This window comes from Malus domestica, chromosome 12 (genome assembly GCF_042453785.1).
Source record: "Malus domestica chromosome 12, GDT2T_hap1".
In the NCBI taxonomy this organism is placed as follows: Eukaryota; Viridiplantae; Streptophyta; class Magnoliopsida; order Rosales; family Rosaceae; genus Malus; species Malus domestica.
This window is the reverse complement of record NC_091672.1, coordinates 8,483,480-8,505,221: the sequence shown is the minus strand read 5'-3', so window position 1 is coordinate 8,505,221 and position 21,742 is coordinate 8,483,480. Positions and strand designations below refer to the sequence as shown.

The following is a 21,742-nucleotide window of genomic DNA, read 5'->3' as shown; positions in this document are numbered from 1 at the left end:
AACCATGCTTAATGAGAGAGAGAGAGAGAGAGAGAGAGAGAGAGAGAGAGAGAGAGAGAGAGAGAGAGAGAGTTGGAATGTGATTGCTCAGGATACAAGGGTGACAGTTTGATGGTACAGAATTGAAAGTTTAAAGAATACACCACAACTGTTTTCACTACACCAAAAATGCTCATCAAGGACGTTGAAAACTAAAAGCTCAAGTGATATGGATGTTGAAAAGAATTTTCAAAATAAAATAAGTAAAAATCTGGAATTTGAGAGGAGTAGAACTACCGGTCGAACTAATAAGGCTACTTTGAAATTAAAAGTTTTTGTAAGCAATGTCTTTGTAACTTTTCAAAGGTGAGGATGTGTACATTAAAGATTTCCGAATTATGTTCTAAAAACTAGTGTGAAGTTTTTTTTACTTGATTTTCCTTGTCAAATTTGTAACATTTTATCACAAAAGCTCTTTAGGCCAATTTACATTATATTAGGCTTAGAATACTTGATATTGAAGAGCAAAGTGCATGGTCTTGATTTAACTCAAGTCAAGTTTGTTTATGCATATGCAGTTAACATTCAAGTTTCTTATGCATTCTGATTAGTGAAATTGTCGACCCACATCATCTGGTTAGGACACACAATGTATTTTGAAATAGCATATTCTATATCAACATTCTGCCTCATGCATGTGCTTTGCACGTGAGTCTGACATACATTTTAAGAAAATCCAAATGGGTTGTCTGACTCCTTCACTCGTGTAAGTCTCGCACGCTTATGTTTTCAAATTTCATTAACATTTGACAAGTGTCTTAGTGGTTGTTCAAAACAAAAATATCTTTTGGTTTATTAGGGTTGAGTTGAGCTTATTTGCTCTTGGGTTAGAAGGCTTATCATTTTTTAAGAGGGTGCATTAGCTCTTCCGAGCCTTCTCTCGGAGTTCCTAAAAAATCCTAGATGCAAACACTTTTTCATGCATTAAATCTTTGTGTTAACTCACCAAAATATTTTGTGAAAAGGTTTGCATTGTTCGTTGTCTAAAAAACTCAAAATAAAATTTACAAACCTGTCGTAGGGCTTAGTGAGACAGAGAGTGATTGTACAGTAACATGGGGTGGAAGGTGCGGGCAAAGAATCTAAAACGAAGCGTCATAATGATAGCCTGCCCATCTCACTCGGCAGCACCAAATTATATGTGACGCCTTTTATCTTTGCCCATAATCCACGGATCCTTTTATCAGTGACGCCAACATGATTTCTTTACATATCTGAACTTATGTGACGAATTTAGAGGATCACATAATATTGATCACATATTCTATTTGTTCTTGCAGTGGATCATATAGGACACTCTATGTCTTCTAATTGTATTTGGTTTAATATTGTGCCTGCGAGTGTAAGGAATGCCTTACACTTTGATGCAATGTGTACTGGTTGCCCGAAGGGCTCTGTTATTTAAGCTTTTTTTTTCTTTTTTTTTTCTTTTTTCTTCTCGAAAAACAAAATGTGCTTTTGCATAATTATTTATATGGATTAGTACATACCCACCAATGGCTCAAAACATATTCTGAAGAACCAAATGTATACTGTAATAAACAACACACACTCTCACCTTTCAAGATCTTCTACAACAACAACAACAACAACAAAGCTTTTTCCCACTAAGTGGGGTCGGCTATATGAATCCTAGAACGCCATTGCGCTCAGTTTTGTGTCATGTCCTCCGTTAGATCCAAGTACTCTAAGTCTTTTCTTAGGGTCTCTTCCAAAGTTTTCCTAGGTCTTCCTCTACCCCTTCGGCCCTGAACCTCTGTCCCGTAGTCACATCTTCGAACCGGAGCGTCAGTAGACCTTCTTTGCATATGTCCAAACCACCGTAACCGATTTTCTCTCCTCCTTTCTTCAATTTCGGCTACTCCTACTTTACCTCGGATATCCTCATTCCTAATCTTATCCTTTCTCGTGTGCACACACATCCAACGAAGCATCCTCATCTCCACTACACCTACGTGTTAATGCTTCACCGCCCAACATTCTGTGCCATACAGCATCGCCGGCCTTATTGCCGTCCTATAAAATTTTCCCTTGAGCTTCAGTGGCCTACGACGGTCACACAACACTCCGGATGCACTCTTCCACTTCATCCATCCAGCTTGTATTCTATGGGTAAGATCTCCATCAAATTCTCCGTTCTTTTGCAAGATAGATCCTAGGTAGCGAAAACGGTCACTATTTGGTATTTCCTAATCTCCGATCCTCACCCCTAACTCATTTTGGCCTTCGTTTGCACTGAACTTGCACTCCGTATATTCTGTCTTTGATCGGCTTAGGCGAAGACCTTTAGATTCCAACACTTCTCTCCAAAGGTTTAGCTTCGCGTTTACCCCTTCCTGCGTTTCATCTATCAACACTATATCGTTTGCGAAAAACATACACCAAAGAATATCATCTTAAATATTAAGTTTGTGATCTTCGCTAGATTGCTCCGGTCATTAGTGTGGATAAGTATGTAAATGGATAGAGACAGGAAGCAAACACAAGATGTACGTGGTTCATCCAGATTGGCTACGTCCACGGAGTAAAGGAGATCTCATTAATTGTGAAGGGTTTACACAGTACATAGGTTCAAGCTCTTCTTTAGTGAGTACAAGTGAATGATTTAGTACAAATGACATTAGGAAATATTATGGGAGAATGATCTCGTAATCACGAAACTTTTAAGTACCAAAGTGTGGTATCGTCTTCACTTGCCTTATCTGTCTCATAGGTAGATGTGGCATCTTCTTTGGAAGTACTCTTCCTCCCTCCAGGGGTGGTATCTTTAACTAGTGGAGATGCACAAGGTAATGTATCAATTTCACTTGACGCTTACTTGTAGTTTCAGGCTTGGTCAAACGCGATACAAACCATGTAGTAGGAGTCTCCCAAGTCGCCGAGCTAGGGGATATGCTGAAAGAGGTGATAGACAAGGTAAGCAATCAGAGCTCCAAGCAATCAGTCCCACATTAGAAGTTTGATTTCGAGTTCTGGCTGATTGTTATCCTTCTCCTTATCTTGCAGGCAGTATGAAGGATAAAGAGAAGAAAAGGAGAAAAGGTGATATGAGATACTTTTGCTTTTGAAGAAGTAACTTTCCACAGGCTTATTCTTGAACTGGGTTGGAGGGTTTTCTGGTTTCTGCCAGAGTATAAGGCCGACTGAAGAATTTGAGGGTCAAAACAAGTCCATCAAATCTAGAGTACGTTCGACCCTGCTGATATGGGATACTTTTGCTGTTGACAAAGTAGTGGATGTATCAGCACGTGTTCTGTTGCGTTTGTCTCCACATGCTTCCTTGTATCCTTCTCACTTGCCCTATTTGTTCCTCAGACAGATGTGGTATCTTCTCGGGAAGCATAAGATGTTGAAAATGAGTACTCGAGAGCAATGCCAGGTAAGTAATCAGGTAAGGGGTTCCAGGCAGTCAGTTCCGGACTGGAAGCTTGATTCCAAGTGCTGACTGATTGCTCTCTTTCTCCTTGTCTTGCAGGTAAGAACAAAGCCAAAGGAAAAGACAGGGAAAAAGCATGATATGGGATACTCTTGCTTTTAACCCTGATGATATGAGATATTCTTGCTCTGGTGTAGCTTGTTTGCAGAGGTATTCTCGGGGGGAAAGAAAGCTGAGTATTTCAAGATGCTTCGTTGGAAGTGCCCTGTCAGATATGAGGAAGGGTTGAGCATTTTTGCAGGTCTGCCTGTCCGTTGAGGATGGAGGTCGACATATATAGGAGTCTCCCTAACAAGGAGTAATGTTATTCCTTTACCCTGCTTGGTCATAGCACGGTAGTGGGAGCTGCCAGCTTCACGTGTTTTAACTCTGTCAGAGCACTTTGAAAAAATGGTCTGTGGTATCTGGAATGCTGATGTTACGTGTGAAAATTACAGACAAGCTTTATCCAAGAAGATTTGGCTCTCGAAGTTAAGAAAGCAGTGTGAGGATTACAGACAAGCTTTATCTAAGGGGCTCTCGAAGTTGAGAAAGCGGTGCCTCTTCGGTTTTCGAACAAGCAATCCTGTCGGGGATCTGTCTCTCGAGATTTGGAGAACGGTGACTCTTCGATGTTTGAGAAAGCAATCCTGCTAGGAGTCTGGCTCTCGAGATTAGGAGAGCGGTGTCTCGTCACTTTTTGAGAAAGTAATCATGTTGGGAGTCTGGCTCTAAAGATTCGGAGGGCGGTGCCTCTTCGATCTTGAAGCAAGTAATCTTGTTGGGAGTGTTTTCTCGAATGTGAGTAAAGGTTAGGCCTGTTTGCTAGTCTACCTTGCCACGGAGCACAGAGGTTGACACACAGGGACTTTCCAATTATCCAGCAGTGGTCCTGTTCCTTTACCCTTGTGGGTAATAATATGGTAGCTAGACCTTCAAAATTTATGTATCTAAACTTTGTTAGTGCTGTTTCTTTGCTATTCTTTTACCTTTCTTGGTCATAGCGATGTAATAGGAGCTGCAAGCTTCACGTGTCTAAACTTTGTCAAAGATTTTTGTCAAAGTTATCTGTGGTACCCATGAGCTGATGTTGTGTGTGGAAAGTGGATGATTGAACAATAACATTCACGTGCTTTCTACTTCACCAGAAATCTTCGACAGAATGCCCGTAATTTTCGCAAAGTTGAGTGTGCATGTGACAGGTGCTGACAAGGTTGAAAAAGCAGGTGCCTCTTCGATTTCTGAGATCGGCCCTCGTGGTCTCTGAGCAGCCCAGCTTTTGAGAAAGCAAGCGCCTCTTCGATTTCTGCGATCGACCTTCGTGGTCTTTGAGCAGCCCAGCTTTTGAGAAAGCAAACGTCTCTTCGTTTCCTGAGATCGGCCCTCGTGGTCTCTGAGCAGCCCAGCTTTTGAGAAAGCAAACGCCTTTTCGATTTCTGAGCAGGTGCCTCTTCGATTTTTGAAGCTTCATCGAGTGCAGATTTTTATAGAGGCTGGTATTAAGTTCCAAAGCACACTTGAATCTCCACCAGTAGAAGCTCCCTTCTTGCATTTCTAAGATCTTGATTTATCCGACCTCTTCTCTCTTCAACACCTTTGAAAATATATGGCCCCTCCGACCGTCGTTTTGACTTGAACCTTGTTGAAGAGGTAGCCACGCCTTCTCCAGACAACATATGGCGCCTATCCTTCTTATCCCCTACTGGTCCTCTTACCGTTGGGGATTCCGTGATGAAGAATGATATGACCGCTGCGGTGGTGGCCAGGAACCTTCTCACTCCCAAAGATAACAGACTACTTTCCAAACGGTCTGATGAGTTGGCTGTTAAGGATTCTCTGGCTCTCAGTGTTCAGTGCGCAGGTTCTGTGTCTAATATGGCCCAACGCCTATTTGCTCGAACCCGCCAAGTTGAATCATTGGCGGCTGAAGTGATGAGTCTCAAACAGGAGATTAGAGGGCTCAAGCATGAGAATAAACAGTTGCACCGGCTCGCACATGACTATGCTACAAACATGAAGAGGAAGCTTGACCAGATGAAGGAATTTGATGGTCAGATTTTACATGATCATTAGAGGTTTGTGGGTTTGTTCCAAAGGCATTTATTGCCTTCGTCTTCTGGGGCTGTACCGCGTAATGAAGCTCCAAATGATCAACCTCCGATGTCTCCTCCTTCTAAGGTGCTGTCCAGTACTGAGGCTCCGAATGATCCCCCTCCGGTGCCTTCTCTTTCTGGGGCTCTACCGACTGCTGAGGCTTCTCCTAAGCAACCTTTGTGAAGGCTCCCTCTTGTTTGTTTATTTTGACTCATGTATATGTACATATTTGTAACTTATTGGAGATATCAATAAATAAGCTTTGTTTCATTTCAACGTATTGTGTTAAATACACCAAAGCCTTCTTCGCTAAGTTCTTTGAATTTTTCTTTTGTTGAAGCTTGTATGTTGAAGCTTTGTGAGTGGAGCATGTAGGTTGAGGTAGTGTTCCCTTAATTTCCCAAGTGGGGAAAACTTCTCGATTGGAGACTTGAAAAAATCCAAGTCACTGAATGGGGTTGACTATATGAATCTTATAACGCCATTGTGCTCGATCCTGTGTCATGTCCTCCGTTAGATCCAAGTACTCTAAGTCTTTTGTTAGAGTCTCTTCCAAAGTTTTCTTAGGTCTTCCTCTACCCCTTCGACCCTGAACCTCTGTCTCGTAGTCGCATCTTCTAACCGGAGCGTCAGTAGGCCTTCTTTGCACATGTCCAAACCACCGTAACCGATTTTCTCTCAGCTTTCCTTCAATTTCGGCTACTCCTACTTTACCTCGGATATCCTCATTCCTAATCTTATCCTACCTTTCAAGATCTTCTCTAACAATAAAATAGCTAGAGCTATAACAAACGAGCTAGCTATTAATTAATGTCAAGCGACTGGAAAAACAATGACATTATCCAAGACAGGGCCGCACATATGACCATAGTCATCAAGTTTTGTGTGATAGTAGGCACTATAAAATGTTAATCCTGTTCTGAATAAAGTTGCTTGGAACTTGAGAATTGCAGTTTTGAAGCCACCTTTTCCTTCAGACACAAAAGGAACTTTTAGGGTTTCCTTGCCAGCAAAGGCTTCCATCATTATCGATCCATGGCAACCGTTCTTTGCGTCTCCGATGGTGAAGTTAAGCTTGTAGAATTTGTTTGGGACGGTTCTAATAATTTGAGCAATTGCACTTTCTCTCCCTACAACCAATTCGATGGCTGCAAGTCCCCCAGGAACTGAGAAATGCTTACTGTCTATGTATTTGACAGGCTTCAAGGGCTCAATGATCCATCCAGGTAGTGGTGAGTACAGGTCCTTTACCTTGGGAGGGATGAGGATCCCAGTTGAGAAGTTCTTAAACACATGAGGGCCTATTTCAAACCCACCATTTTTCACTAGGTTACCTGTATACAGAGAGATTGACATATACCATCAGTTGGGGATGAGATTTCCTAATCGAATAAATCTTTATTGCTGTGACGGTATTAAATGTTTTTTTTTTCCTTTAGGAACTTGTAAAAGTATTGATTTATGACCAGTAATCTATAGTGGTATTATGTGTCATGCCGCATTCGATGTTGAGCAGTAACTAAACTTGGAGATTTTTTTTTATAGTGATTCTATAGTACTACTAATTCTTACGAAATTAGTGAACCACATGATATAATAGTTGATGAACAGAAAAATAATATAAATACTTAAGAGGTGATTTCCCTACAATACGTGGAAGGATGAGTGTGATGTGTAGTCCACTCAAAACGTAGTTTCTAAAATTTAAATCTTATATGAAAATCTAGTTGTCCGTACTAATCATCTTATCAGGTGATAGTGAAGTCAGCAATCTTATATGATCAATTAATGTGATGTAACAATGTGAATTCCAATTATACTCTTGTTCCATATTTTCAAGAGAAAAAAAACACAAACTATTTTGCATGTGAGAAACCAATATCTAAAAAGCTACTGAATGCTAAACAAAACTAAAACCAAGGGGGTTATAAGAAATCATACCCATTACATACTTGATAGGAAGCATCTGCTTGATTGCGATAGCATCCAGTAGTGGCCCACAAGCGGGATCCTCCTGAACCCCAGGGTTGTGAAATGTGAACTTAGGCCATCTCCAACCGATGGCTGGCCAGATGGCTCGTTTTAGCCCTCTGGCCCTCTAAGATCCTCCAAGATATTAATATTTTAATGAATAGTACAGGGCCACATTTGCCTTTTTCTCCAACCGAGGGCCAAAGGGCCAAAGGGTTCGTTTTAGCCCTGTCACAAAAAACCGTTTCCAACCGAGGGCCAAACATAATTTATTATTTAAAAACTACAACTTAAATTCAAATCCAACGGCTAAGTGACATCAGCATGACGTCAGCTAGCCGTTGGATTTGAATTTTTTTTTGCTATAAATAGGGTGGATATTGGGATATAATTCACACAACTTTGAATTCAATCTATTTCAATTCAATCTCTTTCAATTCAAGTTTGCAATGAATTCCAACTTTAGATCCTCTTCAGATTCCAACTGGGGGTCCTCATCCAATACCAAAAGAGAATCAAAATGGGCGCAAATGAGATGAGAAGATGCGGAGTCTGATAAAGAAGTTCAAGTAAGGCGCAATAAACAAAACAGAGCAGCAGCCATGGCTGCGGCCATGGTGTGTCAGCCAACTGAGGAACAATTTTAATGGGGTGGCTCTATTGTTGGTCGCTCTTACAAACCACGAAACAGAACGATGACGCATGCCAATCTGATGAACAACTACTTCGACCCCAACTCGGTGTACACAGAAGAGGATTTCAGACGTTGCTTCCGGATGAGGCATCATGTCTTCGAGCATTTACTTTGTGATGTCCAGCAGGTCAATCCGTACTTTCGACAGAAGCAAGACAGAGCAAGCCGCCCTAGTTTCTCAACTTATCAGAAGGTTACTGTTGCACTCCGAATGATGGCCTATGGCTCCCCAGCTGATTCGATGGATGAAACCCATGGTATGTCTGAGTCTACATGCCTTTGATACTCTTGAAGAATTTTGTGACACAATTGTTCAGGTTTACAAAGACGAGTACCTCCGCGAGCCAAATCAAGAAGATCTGAATCGACTCATTCACAAAACTGAAGACCGTGGGTTTTCGAGCATGATAAGGTCATTAGACTGCCTGCATTGGGATTGGAAGAACTGTCCCACCGGATGGCAAGGAGACTTTAGCGGAAGGTCGAGAAAGCCAACTGTTGTGTTAAAGGCGGTTGCCTCATATGACACATGGATCTGGAATGCTTTCTTTGGAGTCCCTGGATCCCAAAATGACATTACAGTTCTTGGGCGTTCACCCCTCTTCAATAACTTGACGGAAGGTAAAGCACCTCAACTTGACTACTACATCAACGGCCGTCAATACAATATGAGGTATTACTTGGCAGATGACATCTACCCAAAGTGGGCGACACTTGTCCAAGCAATTCCAAACCCTAGGAATGACGCGGAAAAGTTGTTTACCTTACACCAAGAGGCATATCGGAAAGATGTTGAAAGAGCTTTTGGTATTCTACAAGCACGGTGGAAGATCATCAGCAAGCCAGCAAGAGGGTGGAGTCGAGAAATTTTGGACTCCGTCATGATGTCTTGCATCATATTACACAATATGATAGTGGATGATGAGCGAGATGGGTATATTGATGGAGAGTCCGATGACGACCAAGAAGATCCAAATAGGTCAAGAAGGGCTCGTGCAAAAATATATGATGAGCCTAATTTGCCTTTCAATCCAAAAACTGGTAGTATCTCTATAGATGAGTACATGATGCGCTATAGAATGATACGTTCTCGTACCACAAACAAGTACCTACAACAAGATCTTGTTGCACATCTTTGGGCCCAAAGAAGCATGGAGTAGGCATTTACGTTTTATGTTTTTAAATGTTTTTAAAAATGTTGTTTAAGTTTCATGTTGTATAATTTTTATGTTGGTTAATGTTATTTAATGTTGTTTCATATTGTTTAATGTTGTTTCATGTTACTTAATTTAATTTAATGTTGTACAATGGCTTAGGAAGTTATAGGAAAAAAATAGAATTTTAAAAAAAAATATGAAACAAATTTTGTAAAATAAAAGTTATACGAAAAAAAATATGAACCAAAATTTGTAAAATATAAGTTATAGAAAAAAAGTTATAGGAAGTTATAGAAAAAAAAAGGTTTAAATTCATAAAAACAAAAAAAAAATTTGAATACAACGGCTAGTGATTGGCTGGCCGTTGGAATTCAAATTAGAATTCAAATTAGTGTCGGTTTTAACCGACACTGTTCAAACTACTATTATATTAACCGACATTGTTCAAACTGCTATTATATTAGCATTGCTATTAGTGTCGGTTATAACCGACACTAATAATATAGTATATATTATTTCTGTCGGCTATAACCGACAAAAATAACAAAACATTAAAAAAAATGGCTAGCCCCGGGTTGGCTGGCTGGCTACCCTCCAGCCCTCTCCAATTCCATGGGGCCCTCCCAGATTCCAAATCCCTCTGACCCTCTGAACCCTTCGATTGGAGATGGCCTTAACAACTTTGGACATAGCCTTGAACGCCCAAAGCGTAAGTGTCACCACCATTGCTACTCCAACTTATAATCATTTGATTGCTTAACCTTCTGCTTTTCTCCAATTAATTGTTGTTGTTGCGAATTTGTATATATTTTTAAGATCATGTGGTAGTGGTACTGGTAGATAGATTTGCCAGGAGTTTTCTTTTTCTTTTGATACTTTCTTTGGTAAGAAATAAATAATTATTTGATACTGTTAACTGTTAAGTATCTTTAATTATCATTTGTGTTGGTTAATTTATTTTCTTATATGTATGGAAGTTATAATATCGTGAGTCAAGTACAATGTTTTAACTCGAACATCCCCATGCAGATCTGTGAAAGTAAATTTAGCAGGGTTGAGTTTGATCATATATATAATCGGATTTTTGAAGTTCTTGTGGACTCTAGGCTCTAGATTAATATAAACTCTACAACGGCCAAAATTAAAAATGAAAATTCACTTTGTATAGGTCCATTTTCGCATTACACACTGAAGTTCCGAAAGTATGTAACATATGACACACAACATAATTAACGCTACCATCGCGTTTCAAACTGCACCATCCTTTAGCTTGATTGTTTGTTCATGATCGTATCCGAGAGAAAGCAAACTCCAAAAGGGATGAGGATCATGATACCCGTTGGTTTTGCTTCAATCCCCGGCTGTCCAAAAGAATCCAGCTGCTGAAGTAACGTCCTCAAACATGATTTTTCTCCATCGATCTCTCTCTTTCTCGGAACACTACCTTTAATCTGTTGCTTCATATTATTCTCTGCAATCCCTAATTGAAAATTTGGCAATTGCTAAATGAAAAGATGAATCGTTACAGCTAAAAATAGATCAAAAACGAAGCTTTGGATACCGACTTGTCAGCTGAGTGAAACAAAACCACTAGAAGAAAAAAGCTCATCTATCACGGTGAATGCCCGTGATAAATTGCAATCCACCACGGACACTGTGCCCGTTAGTATTCTGGATATGATAAAAAGTCTCATTTTCTACCACGGGCTATGCCTGTTGTCAACTGCAATATGACCACGGATTGTACCCGTGGTAGATTGAGATCTAACACCACGTGCTATGACCGTTGTCGATTACTCATTAACCACAGCTAATGCCCGTGATAAATGGCAATCCACCACGGACACTATGCCCGTTAGTATTTTGGATGTGATAAAAAGTCTCATTTTCTACCACAGGCTATGCCCGTTGTCAACTGCAATATGACCACGGATTGTACCCGTGGTAGATTGAGATCTAGCACCACGTGCTATGACCGTTGTCGATTACTAATTAACCACAGCTAATGCCCGTTATAAATTATTTTCCAAAATTTAAAAAAAAAAATCATTTAACAAATATATATATATATATCTGTATTTATATATTTTAGTATAGAATAACCAACAAAATTGCAGATTTACTACAATATAATAAGCACATAAAAAATACTTGATAATATTATAACATAATTTAAAAATACTTGAGTTTCCAAATGAATACATAAGGGGAAGTCATAAAGTATTATCCATGTAGTGCCTAATGAATACATAAACGGAAGTCATAAAGTACTATCTATGTAGTGTCAAAGTACCATTTTCTAGTCTAAGTATGAACTAAAATTACTCTCCAACTCGGACATACTTTGATGGCCAGGCAATTGTACTAGACACAGCATCCTCCAGGACACGAAATTCACTTGTAGGGCGGTACAAAGATATATTCTCCACTCTGACAACAGTTACCCAAACTTTCCAGCAATTAGGACCAAGCACCATGTGATGAACTTTCGCCTCAGGATTTGTTGATTCTATTTCTCCAGTTGCAACAACTTGTCCATTTCCGAGCCAATTTAGTAACTTGCATGAAGACCCTCGTAAAATACCAACAGATTGTAACTAGCATAAAGAAATCAAATAAGAACATCAATTTTAAATGATTAAGTTATCAAACTATTTAACAATTATTATCAAGCATGTGTTTACTACCTGAGAAGTGGCTTTAGAATCTTCTTTTCTCTTAATGTTGTCTCTTTCTATGTTTGGACTACTTCTCTGTGACAACCAAACATGGAAGACACAAAATTCGATCAGTTTATATCAAAATCTCATAAGTTTCATAAGCTAACTATTTAGTACTTGTTCTCGTATACCTGGGAACTAGCTTTGGAAGCTTGTCTAGAACCATCGTCAACTACTTGTGCACTTCTTCTATCACATTGTATCTAATAACAAAACAAAAACAATCTAATTATCAACATCTGCTATGTCTTATTATATTTCCACTGTGCTATACTTGGGATCATATATGTACTTGAGAACTAGCTTTTGAAGTGTGTCTAGAACCATCGTTAGCCTCTGGTGCACTTTTCTTATTAAATTGTAACTAATAAAAAGATAAATGCAAATAATCAAAATCAAAAGAAACAACTGATAACAAGATAGATGCAAAGAAACTATTAGCTGCATAGACTAACTAAGCCTGAAAGTGAACATGTTCACTAATTTCTTTCTATCTAATGATGAAGACATCGAGACAAGTTAAACAAAATCAGTTTCATACCTGGGGAGATGATCTGGAAACCTGGTAACTGGAATTGGGAACCTGTTTTACACCATTCTTAGTTCTTTGGAGATCTATACAGCCTCCCTGCGACTAGTGAATACGCAAGAAATAGAAGTTGATCAATTTCAGATTCAACAAAATACCAATATTTACTAATGACACATTTTTACCTGAGGCCTATTTGTGGAGACTTGAATTGCATCATTGGTATTAGTTTCTTTACCATTTCCCTGCAGCGATATGATTAGAAGTTAGAATATATTTTTTAGACCGTTATTGTTTTATTTGTACTCACTAAAAAACCAATCCAATGAGTCTTTTGTAACAAATATCTCCCTTTCCGATAAAAGATGTGGTTGCTAGGGTAAAGTTAGATGTATCAAGTATTGCTGACAAATATTCATCCAGTGTTGGTGGGTATTTACGGTGGAACCATTGGCTTCCCTCAAGTAAGCTCTAACTATATACAAATTGATCATGCCGTAAATCTCTTATCATTTTATAAATATATACAAAGTTGCATATATAATTACCTCATTTTGTTGTTTAGCCAACACAAGATCAAACACTTCCCGCAATTTTCCTTCGACATTTTGTAGTCGGTCTCTAAGCTCTCGATTACTCATGCTGGCATATGTTTGGGCATCATATCTAGAAGGTGTAACCCCATAACCACCTCCACGAAGTCGACCTCGATGTTCAGGTCCAAGTGCTTGTGATAAGGCATCATCTTTTATAGAACCATTGTCTGTTGTTGGCATTTCATTAGCCAACTTAATGTCATCCTATACATTTAAAAATCATTTACAAGATTAAAAGAAAAATGAACAAAAAATAACACAAGGATAATTTCAAACTGAAGCTTCGTACCATTTTCTTTGACACTATCTCATTTACGGGTTGACCATTTTTTCTTGTACGAGCAGCTATCCAAAGACTGACTCTATTTAAATCCTCCTCAGGTGTACCTTTGTTTCTCTATTAATTAATCCATAATTTAAACTTCGTATAAGTGTGTTGTCACTGAAATGAAATTAAAATATATACAAAGGTTCATACCAGCTCGTCCTCCAAGCGTGCATATCCTTTACGACTCATCACATGAGGGAAAGTATGGAATGATTTCAACTTTTTGAACTTCTCACTAATTGCCTAACAAAGAAAAATAGATAACAAGGAACTTCATTTAACCAACATCCATGCATAGAAAACCTAATCATTAATTTAAAATTTAATACAAACAAGCTTACATCAAACTCAGGAGAGCATCGATGTTTAACAAATTTGTCCCAATCAGCTTGTTTCTCAACATTAGCAGGCTTCAAGAGTTGCATTTGTTCCATTGCATCAAGACCATTATCAAGGGATCTTATTTGTTTTGTCAACGTGGCTTTGTATGTACGCCAACACCCAGACATTTGTGTTAATAATATCTTCTTACGACAGGGTGCCAAATCGTATTTTTGCTGCATTAACCATGAATCTTTATTAACATAAAAAAGATAATTGATTTTTTATATGTATTATAGAAGAACAAACTAGTTAGGAAATAAGAGCACAGCTTCGGTTATAAATTTTACCTTCACAGCAGCCCATAATTTATCTTTCAAAATTGTAGGAACCTCATCCCAACTTGTGTAAGTTACTGGTATTAGTTGTCTTGCAAGGATCCCTGCCGACGAACTCAAACTCGCTGATCCAGCACCAAAATGTTGTCCTTTGTCATTGAATTGAACACCAATTTGTTTGGCCTTTGACAGAGCATTATAATCCAACATTGTTGGACCTCTTCCCTTTCTCTTTTTTGCTTCATTCACATCATCACTTAAGTGCATCTCGTCACCGTCTGGCAAACCATCAAAATCCATAGACACCTAAAACTTTAAACCAAATTCATAGAAAGATTAACAAAGGAATGTTTTCGGTCCTAGAAGAAAAAACCAAGTTAGAGAGAAAGATTTCGCAGGGTAACCAAATGCAACTACAAGACCACTCAATTCATACCAAATTTATAGAGAGAGATCAATGAATAATCTTTGCGTCCTAGTAAAAAAGAACGATGTGAAGAGAAGGATTGAGGGGATAGCCAAATATAACTGCAAGCGACTGGTGGTGGGAACTTTGCACGGCAGTTTCTTGGCTTCGTGAGTTTTTAATTAAGTTTTCTTTCCAATAAAAAATATATTAACTATTATTATGTTAATTGTTTTACAATTATATTATCATTGGGACTCTCTTATAGCCATAAAATTAAAAGTTTATTGGGACTCTGATACTAGGGGTGGGCACGGGTTTGCAACTCTCTTATATACATCATTTTTATAAAATAAGGCTGCAGCCGCTGCACTGCAATGCACAACAGCACTGCAGCAGCACATATTACACTCACAGGAGCTGTCTTCAAGAATTGAGGATACACTGCAGTGCACTGCAGCAGCACATATTAGGGGAGTATTGAAGCACAGATTGTGCCCAGCAGCACATATTAATATTATTATCCAAATCCAAATTCCAAATCCAAAATAACATCCAAATTCCAAATCCAAAATAACATCCAAATCCAATCCACATTAACATCTCCAAGACATCCAATGCAGGGTCCAAATCCAAAAATAACCCAAAAGAGAAATTAGTGAATAGACCCTTTGAAAACTTAAAGAACATTGCGGTAATCTATCCATGGTTCCTAACCGAGGTGCAAATTTGTACAGTAATTGGTACTTAACATACAATAAAAAATGTTTAGGGTATGATACTTATAGATATTTGAATTACCTTGTGGCTTCGAAATGGATTGGTCAGAACTCAGGAGTCAGGAGACTCATGACCATGAGGTGGTGGTCAAAGTTGAGATGAGCAGATGGTGGTGGTCGGAGACTCGGAGTCGACTTTAGAAAAGCTGAGGGAGGGAGCTCAGGTATCATGAATCGAGAGGGAGGAGAGTAATGGTTACTCTCAATCGATGAGAACCGTATTGAAGGTTTTGTGGATTTCGCAATCTGGGGTAAAAAAATTGATAACCATAAAAAAAGGACCTCCAGCCAAGGGAAGAAGGAAGGCTGCGTTTTGGGGAAGAAGGAAGACTGCATTTGAGGATCATCCTTTTTAGATAAAGAAATCGTTGAAGATAGGGTTTGAGGATGAAGGAAAGCTGGGTTCGGGGAAGAAGGAAGGTTGGGTTTTGGGAAGAAGGAATGGCTTGGGGTTTGGGGAAGAAGGTGGGATGGGTTTTGGGGGAGAAAGGAATGGCTGGGAAGACGTAGGAGGGAGGGGTTGGGTCGGACGGGGAAGGAAACCGTCCATCTCCTCTGTTCTTTTGTTCTTTTCTTTTTTTTAATTTTTAAAAGGTGAAAATGATAATAAAATTCCAACTCTGTAAAACATAAGGACAAATTGTGAGATTTGAATGAAAGCATCACGGCTGACGTAATACTACTGTATACTACTCTATAATTTCTCGACACTGGGAGACAGAGATCAAGAGGGAGCAGAGGGAGGACCGAGGTTAGCAGATTCCATCGAATTGTAATTATCATTTTTTATTTGTTTTGGTCAAATCGCAAAACAAACATTCAAATATCAAATAACGGGACAAATTTTTTCGACAGTTATCAACAAAAAATCATGATTTAACGGTTATTTTAACTCCAATTTTGATGATTTTTTACAGCTACACTCTTTGACCCTATATGAATACAATGAATGAACTCGATCTTCAATTTAAAATATTTACATTAATGGATATCACAAAATCTTATGTTATACTTAATGAAAGTACGAATAAACTCTCAAGTGTTAGTGAATCTATCGTTTTGATGGGATACGCATTCTACGAAACTAATTTCAACGATCCAACCGTCAAACTTGTTTGTATATACTTCGAGATCGCATACGCCAAAAATTGCAAAAAAAAAACATTCAGAGATCGAGTAACGGGACAAAACTTTTCGACGGTTATCAATGAAAAATCACGATTTAACGGTTATTTTAACTCCGATTTTGATGATTTTTTACAGCTACACTCATTGACCCTATATGAATATAATGAATGAACTCGATCGTCAATTTAAAATATTTACATTAATGGATACCACAAAATCTTATGTTATACTTAATGAAAGTATGAATAAACTTTTAAGTGTTAGCGAATCTATCGTTTTGATGGGATACGCATTCTACGAAACTAATTTCAACGATCCAACCGTCAAACTTGTTTGTATATACTTCGAGATCGCATACGCCAAAAATTGCAAAAAAAAAACATTCAGAGATCGAGTAACGGGACAAAACTTTTCGACGGTTATCAACGAAAAATCACGATTTAACGGTTATTTTAACTCCGATTTTGATGATTTTTTACAGCTACACTCATTGACCCTATATGAATACAATGAATGAACTCGATCGTCAATTTAAAATATTTACATTAATGGATACCACAAAATCTTATGTTATACTTAATGAAAGTATGAATAAACTTTTAAGTGTTAGCGAATCTATCGTTTTGATGGGATACGCATTCTACGAAACTAATTTCAACGATCCAACCGTCAAACTTGTTTGTATATACTTCGAGATCACATACGCCAAAAATTGCAAAAAACAAACATTCAGAGATTGAGTAACGGGACAAAACTTTTCGACGGTTATCAACGAAAAATCATGATTTAACGGCTATTTTAACTCCGATTTTGATGATTTTTTACAGCTACACTTCTTGACCGTATATGAATACACTGAATTAATTCGATCTTCAATTTAAAACATTTACACTAATGGATACCACAAAATCTTATGTTATACTTAATGAAAGTACGAATAAACTCTCAAGTGTTAGCGAATCTATCGTTTTGATGGGATACGCATTCTACGAAACTAATTTCAACGATCCAACCGTCAAACTTGTTTGTATATACTTCGAGATCGCATACGCCAAAAATTGCAAAAAACAAACATTCAGAGATCGAGTAACGGGACAAAACTTTTCGACGGTTATCAACAAAAAATCACGATTTAACGGTTATTTTAACTCCGATTTTGATGATTTTTTACAGCTACACTCATTGACCCTATATGAATACAATGAATGAACTCGATCTTCAATTTAAAATATTTACATTAATGGATACCACAAAATCTTATGTTGTACTTAATGAAAGTATGAATAAACTTTTAAGTGTTAGCGAATCTATCGTTTTGATGGGATACGCATTCTACGAAACTAATTTCAACGATCCAACCGTCAAACTTGTTTGTATATACTTCGAGATCGCATACGCCAAAAATTGCAAAAAACAAACATTCAGAGATCGAGTAACGGGACAAAACTTTTCGACGGTTATCAACGAAAAATCACGATTTAACGGTTATTTTAACTCCGATTTTGATGATTTTTTACAGCTACACTCATTGACCATATATGAATACAATGAATGAATTCGATCTTTAATTTAAAATATTTACACTAGAGGAAGAAATCGGGATGCAATATTGGCTGCTTGCCTGTACATTTGCTTGTCGTCAAGAAGACAAGTGTAAAGAGTAGAGAAATTTGAAGAAAAAAAAAACAACCATACACATAAATATCAATTTTCCTAAGAAAAGATCCAGAAAAAGGTAGAGAAATTTGTGAAAAATGTTTTCATTCAATAATAGTCTAGTTTTACACAGGAATGGCCTCACAATCTGCCCGAACATAACCTTCATCTTCATCACCTACACAATCATCAAGTTTATAAACATCTAATGGGGCATATGACATGTAAGCATCCTCGTCAAACTTTCCCAAGTCATGGAACCCTTTTGGAGGTGCTTTTAGAACAACATACCAATCAGACGTTTCACTCTCTTTTGAATAAAATACTTGTTTGGCCTGTGAAGCGAGAATAAATGGATCATTTTGAAATTGATTTAGACGATGCAGGTTGACCAAAGTAAATCCATCATCAACCTTAATGCCATTACTAGTATTCGCCCAATCACATTTAAATATGGGGACCCGAAACGTGTAATAGTCCATCACTAGAATCTCTTGAATCACCCCATAGTATAAAACCTTTTTAATCTCTTCGGTGCCATTGACCGATGTTTCAGCTTCAAGATAAACACCACTGTCTTGTGTAGTCTTCTCACTTGCTCTTGTACAAAAACGCCTTCCATTTACAACATATCTTGAATATGACATTACTTGTGTTATCGGTCCAAATGCAAGCCCCTTTAACATGTCCGATACACTTGTGTCTCCCAGTGCAATAACCTGTTCAGTAATTAATGGAATGCTAAAAACATAATATTGTTGGAACTACAAATTACCTACCTAAAAGTAAAAAAAAAAAGAAAGTAGAAGAATATAAATCCAACCTTATTGCGGAGCCAAGATGAAAATTGTGTTGCATGCATCCTATGTAGCTTGTTCAATTTGCCTACAAGGCTCGGATCTGAATACTTAAGCTCCTCAACATGCATTCTGGAACAAAATAATATGTTATGAAGTTTTAATAAAATACAATGCACATAAGCTTCTAAAAGGGTGCATAACTCACTCTCGATATGGCTCAGCTTCTGAGCTATTAAACAATATGTAACGATGAGCAATTTGGTACATTTCTGAAGACATGGTCATTGTCACACCAGCTGAAATAGGATTCCCAATAACAATTGATTCATCCTCATATCGGTTATGTCGTAAACCGATATTTTCAGCTTGTTTTATGTACTTACTACAAAATTTCACACACTCGTCAGCTAAGACACACTCTACCATAGACCCCTCTGGTCGTGCTCGATTTCTAACATAATCCTTTAACACCTTCATAAATCTGAAAGAAATTTAATCATGTCATAAACTAGTAAGTCATCTAAAATAGAAAAACAAAAAAATAGGCTAATACTAGAAATATAAATACGAAAGTACCTTTCAAAAGGATACATCCAACGATAATGAACAGGTCCACATAGCCTAGCTTCCCTCGCTAAATGGATTGTAAGGTGAATCATAATATCAAAGAAAGAAGGTGGAAAATACTTTTCAAGCATGCATATTGTTTCTGCAACCTCATTCTCCAATACTTCCAGCTTACTTTTGTCAATAACTCCTTGACAGAGTTCGTGGAAAAATACACACAACCGAAAGATTGCATGTTTTGGACCTTTAGGCAAAAGACCTCTTATTGCTACTGGCAACAATTGTTGCATTAGGACATGACAATCATGGGACTTGAGTCCAATTAGATTGCATTCACTTAGATCCACACAATTACTAATATTTGAGCTATAACCATCCGGTACCTTCATATCGAACAACTTCTTACAGAAAATATGTTTCTCTACTTTAGAGAAGTTGTAAAGTGCTGGAGGTAGTTTCGTCTTTTTCCCTTTCTCTTCAGTTATGCATAAATCATGCCGAATACCCAATTCCTTTAAATCTTTACGACAATTAAGTCCATCCTTTGATTTACCTTTAATATGTAGCAATGTGCCAACAATACTTTCACAAACATTTTTCTCTATGTGCATGATGTCCAAATTATGCCTCAAACATAATTTCTGCAAAACAAGCAAAAATAAGCAAAATAGTTGTGAAAAAAATCATACTTTTTTTTATAGTTAAATGTTAAGTGTAATTGTCAAACCTTCCAATACGGCAAATCAAAGAAAATTGATTTCTTTTTCCATATGTTAATAGGATCACTTCCTGTTGTCTGTACACCTTTCTTTACACTCATCTTCCTTTTTGTGCCTTTTTGTGTAGTTGACTTTTTTCCCCAATCCCTTCCAGCTGCTTCGGAAGCATATAAAACTTCACCTGTCAATACCCTTGGTTTTTGCCCAATATCATCATTCCCATCAAACCATTTACCCTTCTTGCGAAACTCATGAGAAGGTGGAAGAAATCTTCTATTGCCGGTATATACATGCTTCTTACTAAACGGCAACCTCAAAGATCGCGTGTTAGCACCACATGCCACACAAGCAAACCTGCCCTTTGTAAAACATCCAGCCAAGTTACCATAAGCGGGATAATCACTGATTGTCCACATCAAAATAGCCCTCAAATTGAAAGTAGAATTTGTAGTTGCATCAAATACACCCATTAACTCAGCCTATGTAAGTTTATCTTACATTGCCGGTCCCAAGCCCGGATAAAGGAGGAGGGGGAGGGCGTCAGGTAATCGACAGCCGGCACTCCACAGTTACGTCGAATCCTTATGACAATGAATCCAGAACGAAATCGCGCTAAAGCTAGGACGTCACCCGTAAGTGGCGCGCTGTGTGGCCCGAGCACAGTGATAAGTGAGCAAGGGTCGCTGTATCTCCATCGGCACCCGGATGCAGTGTTAAATGAGCAAGGGGGCCATAAAAACTTCTTTTCAAACGACTCCACTCAAAGTTGTTTGGGAGCATATGCTCCTATCAACTTTACACAGGACACACAAAAAAAGTACTTTGATCCTATTAGACGGGGGATGGTGAAGAAGCTAGGACAGAAGGGTAGAGTTCAAGAGAGTAGAATGCGTTTAGGAACGTGGAATATAGGAACCTTAACGGGAAAGTCTATGGAAGTAGTGGAAGTTATGGTGAGGAGAATGATAAATATTATGTGCCTACAAGAAACTAAGTGGGTTGGTCTTAAGGCAAAGGATCTAGAAAACTCAGGGTTTAAGCTTTGGTATTCGGGCACAAATAGAACGAGAAACGGTGTTGGCATCATTGTAGACAAGACCTTGACACAAGATGTTGTAGATGTCAAGAGGGTAGGAGATAGAATCATGGCAATCAAGATTGTAATAGGACAAGAACTCATCAATGTGATTAGTGCGTACGCACCTCAAGTAGGGTTGGATACGAGTTCGAAGGAGAAATTTTGGGAAGACCTTGGAGACTTGGTGCAAGGAATTGCCCAGATGGAGAAGTTATTTATAGGAGGAGATTTAAATGGACACGTGGGCAGGGAAACAGGCAACTATGGAGGTTTTCATGGTGGCCATGGTTTTGGGGAGAGAAATGAGGATGGGGAAGCTATCTTGGATTTTGCAATGGCATATGATCTCTTCTTAGCCAACACCTTCTTTAAGAAGAGAGAAGAACATGTGATCACCTACAAGAGTG

At 38.3% G+C, this 21,742-nt stretch overlaps 2 protein-coding genes and 1 pseudogene across 5 annotated transcripts; all 3 read right to left on the bottom strand.

Moving 5' to 3' along the window:
- Positions 1-1,516: 1,516 nt before the first annotated feature.
- Positions 1,517-12,600, bottom strand: LOC103449777 (protein TEEBE-like; annotated as a pseudogene).
- A 28-nt stretch (positions 12,601-12,628) lies between these two features.
- Positions 12,629-20,741, bottom strand: LOC139187485 (uncharacterized). 4 transcript variants are annotated; one of them, XR_011574240.1, is made up of 8 exons: positions 20,266-20,741; positions 19,548-20,179; positions 19,177-19,452; positions 18,995-19,100; positions 18,295-18,890; positions 13,168-13,289; positions 12,805-12,864; positions 12,629-12,724 (listed from the first exon to the last, which is right to left on the bottom strand). XR_011574240.1 is itself a non-coding variant. In XM_070810097.1 (7 exons), exons 1-6 carry the CDS (start codon positions 20,725-20,727, stop codon positions 18,297-18,299), a joined length of 1,983 nt encoding a protein of 660 aa, XP_070666198.1. In that variant the 5' UTR covers positions 20,728-20,741; the 3' UTR covers positions 13,172-13,289; positions 18,295-18,296. The 4 variants fall into 4 exon arrangements, 2 of the variants coding, with proteins under 2 accessions (XP_070666197.1, XP_070666198.1); XR_011574241.1 differs by lacking the exons at positions 12,629-12,724; positions 12,805-12,864 and having other exon boundaries at positions 13,172-13,289; positions 18,295-18,349; positions 18,463-18,890; XM_070810097.1 differs by lacking the exons at positions 12,629-12,724; positions 12,805-12,864 and having other exon boundaries at positions 13,172-13,289; positions 19,177-19,267; positions 19,355-19,452.
- On the bottom strand, positions 13,688-14,502 carry LOC139187606 (uncharacterized). Its single transcript, XM_070809031.1, has 3 exons — positions 14,215-14,502; positions 13,885-14,100; positions 13,688-13,786 (listed from the first exon to the last, which is right to left on the bottom strand). Exons 1-3 carry the CDS (start codon positions 14,500-14,502, stop codon positions 13,688-13,690), a joined length of 603 nt encoding a protein of 200 aa, XP_070665132.1.
- Positions 20,742-21,742: the final 1,001 nt, after the last annotated feature.

Bases quoted from the DNA above. Each gene is read 5' to 3' on its own strand.
- LOC139187606 (XM_070809031.1), bottom strand. From the start codon at position 14,502: ATGGATTTTGATGGTTTGCCAGACGGTGACGAGATGCACTTAAGTGAT. The intron at 14,101-14,214 runs GTAAAATTTATA...TGGTTAATGCAG, and splicing joins AATTATGGGCTGCTGTGAAG to CAAAAATACGATTTGGCACC. The intron at 13,787-13,884 runs GTAAGCTTGTTT...TTTCTTTGTTAG, and splicing joins GATGCTCTCCTGAGTTTGAT to GCAATTAGTGAGAAGTTCAA.
- LOC139187485 (XM_070810096.1), bottom strand. From the start codon at position 20,727: ATGGGTGTATTTGATGCAACTACAAATTCTACTTTCAATTTGAGGGCT. The intron at 20,180-20,265 runs GTTTGACAATTA...CTTGTTTTGCAG, and splicing joins TTGATTTGCCGTATTGGAAG to AAATTATGTTTGAGGCATAA. The intron at 19,453-19,547 runs GTACTTTCGTAT...AATTTCTTTCAG, and splicing joins TGGATGTATCCTTTTGAAAG to ATTTATGAAGGTGTTAAAGG.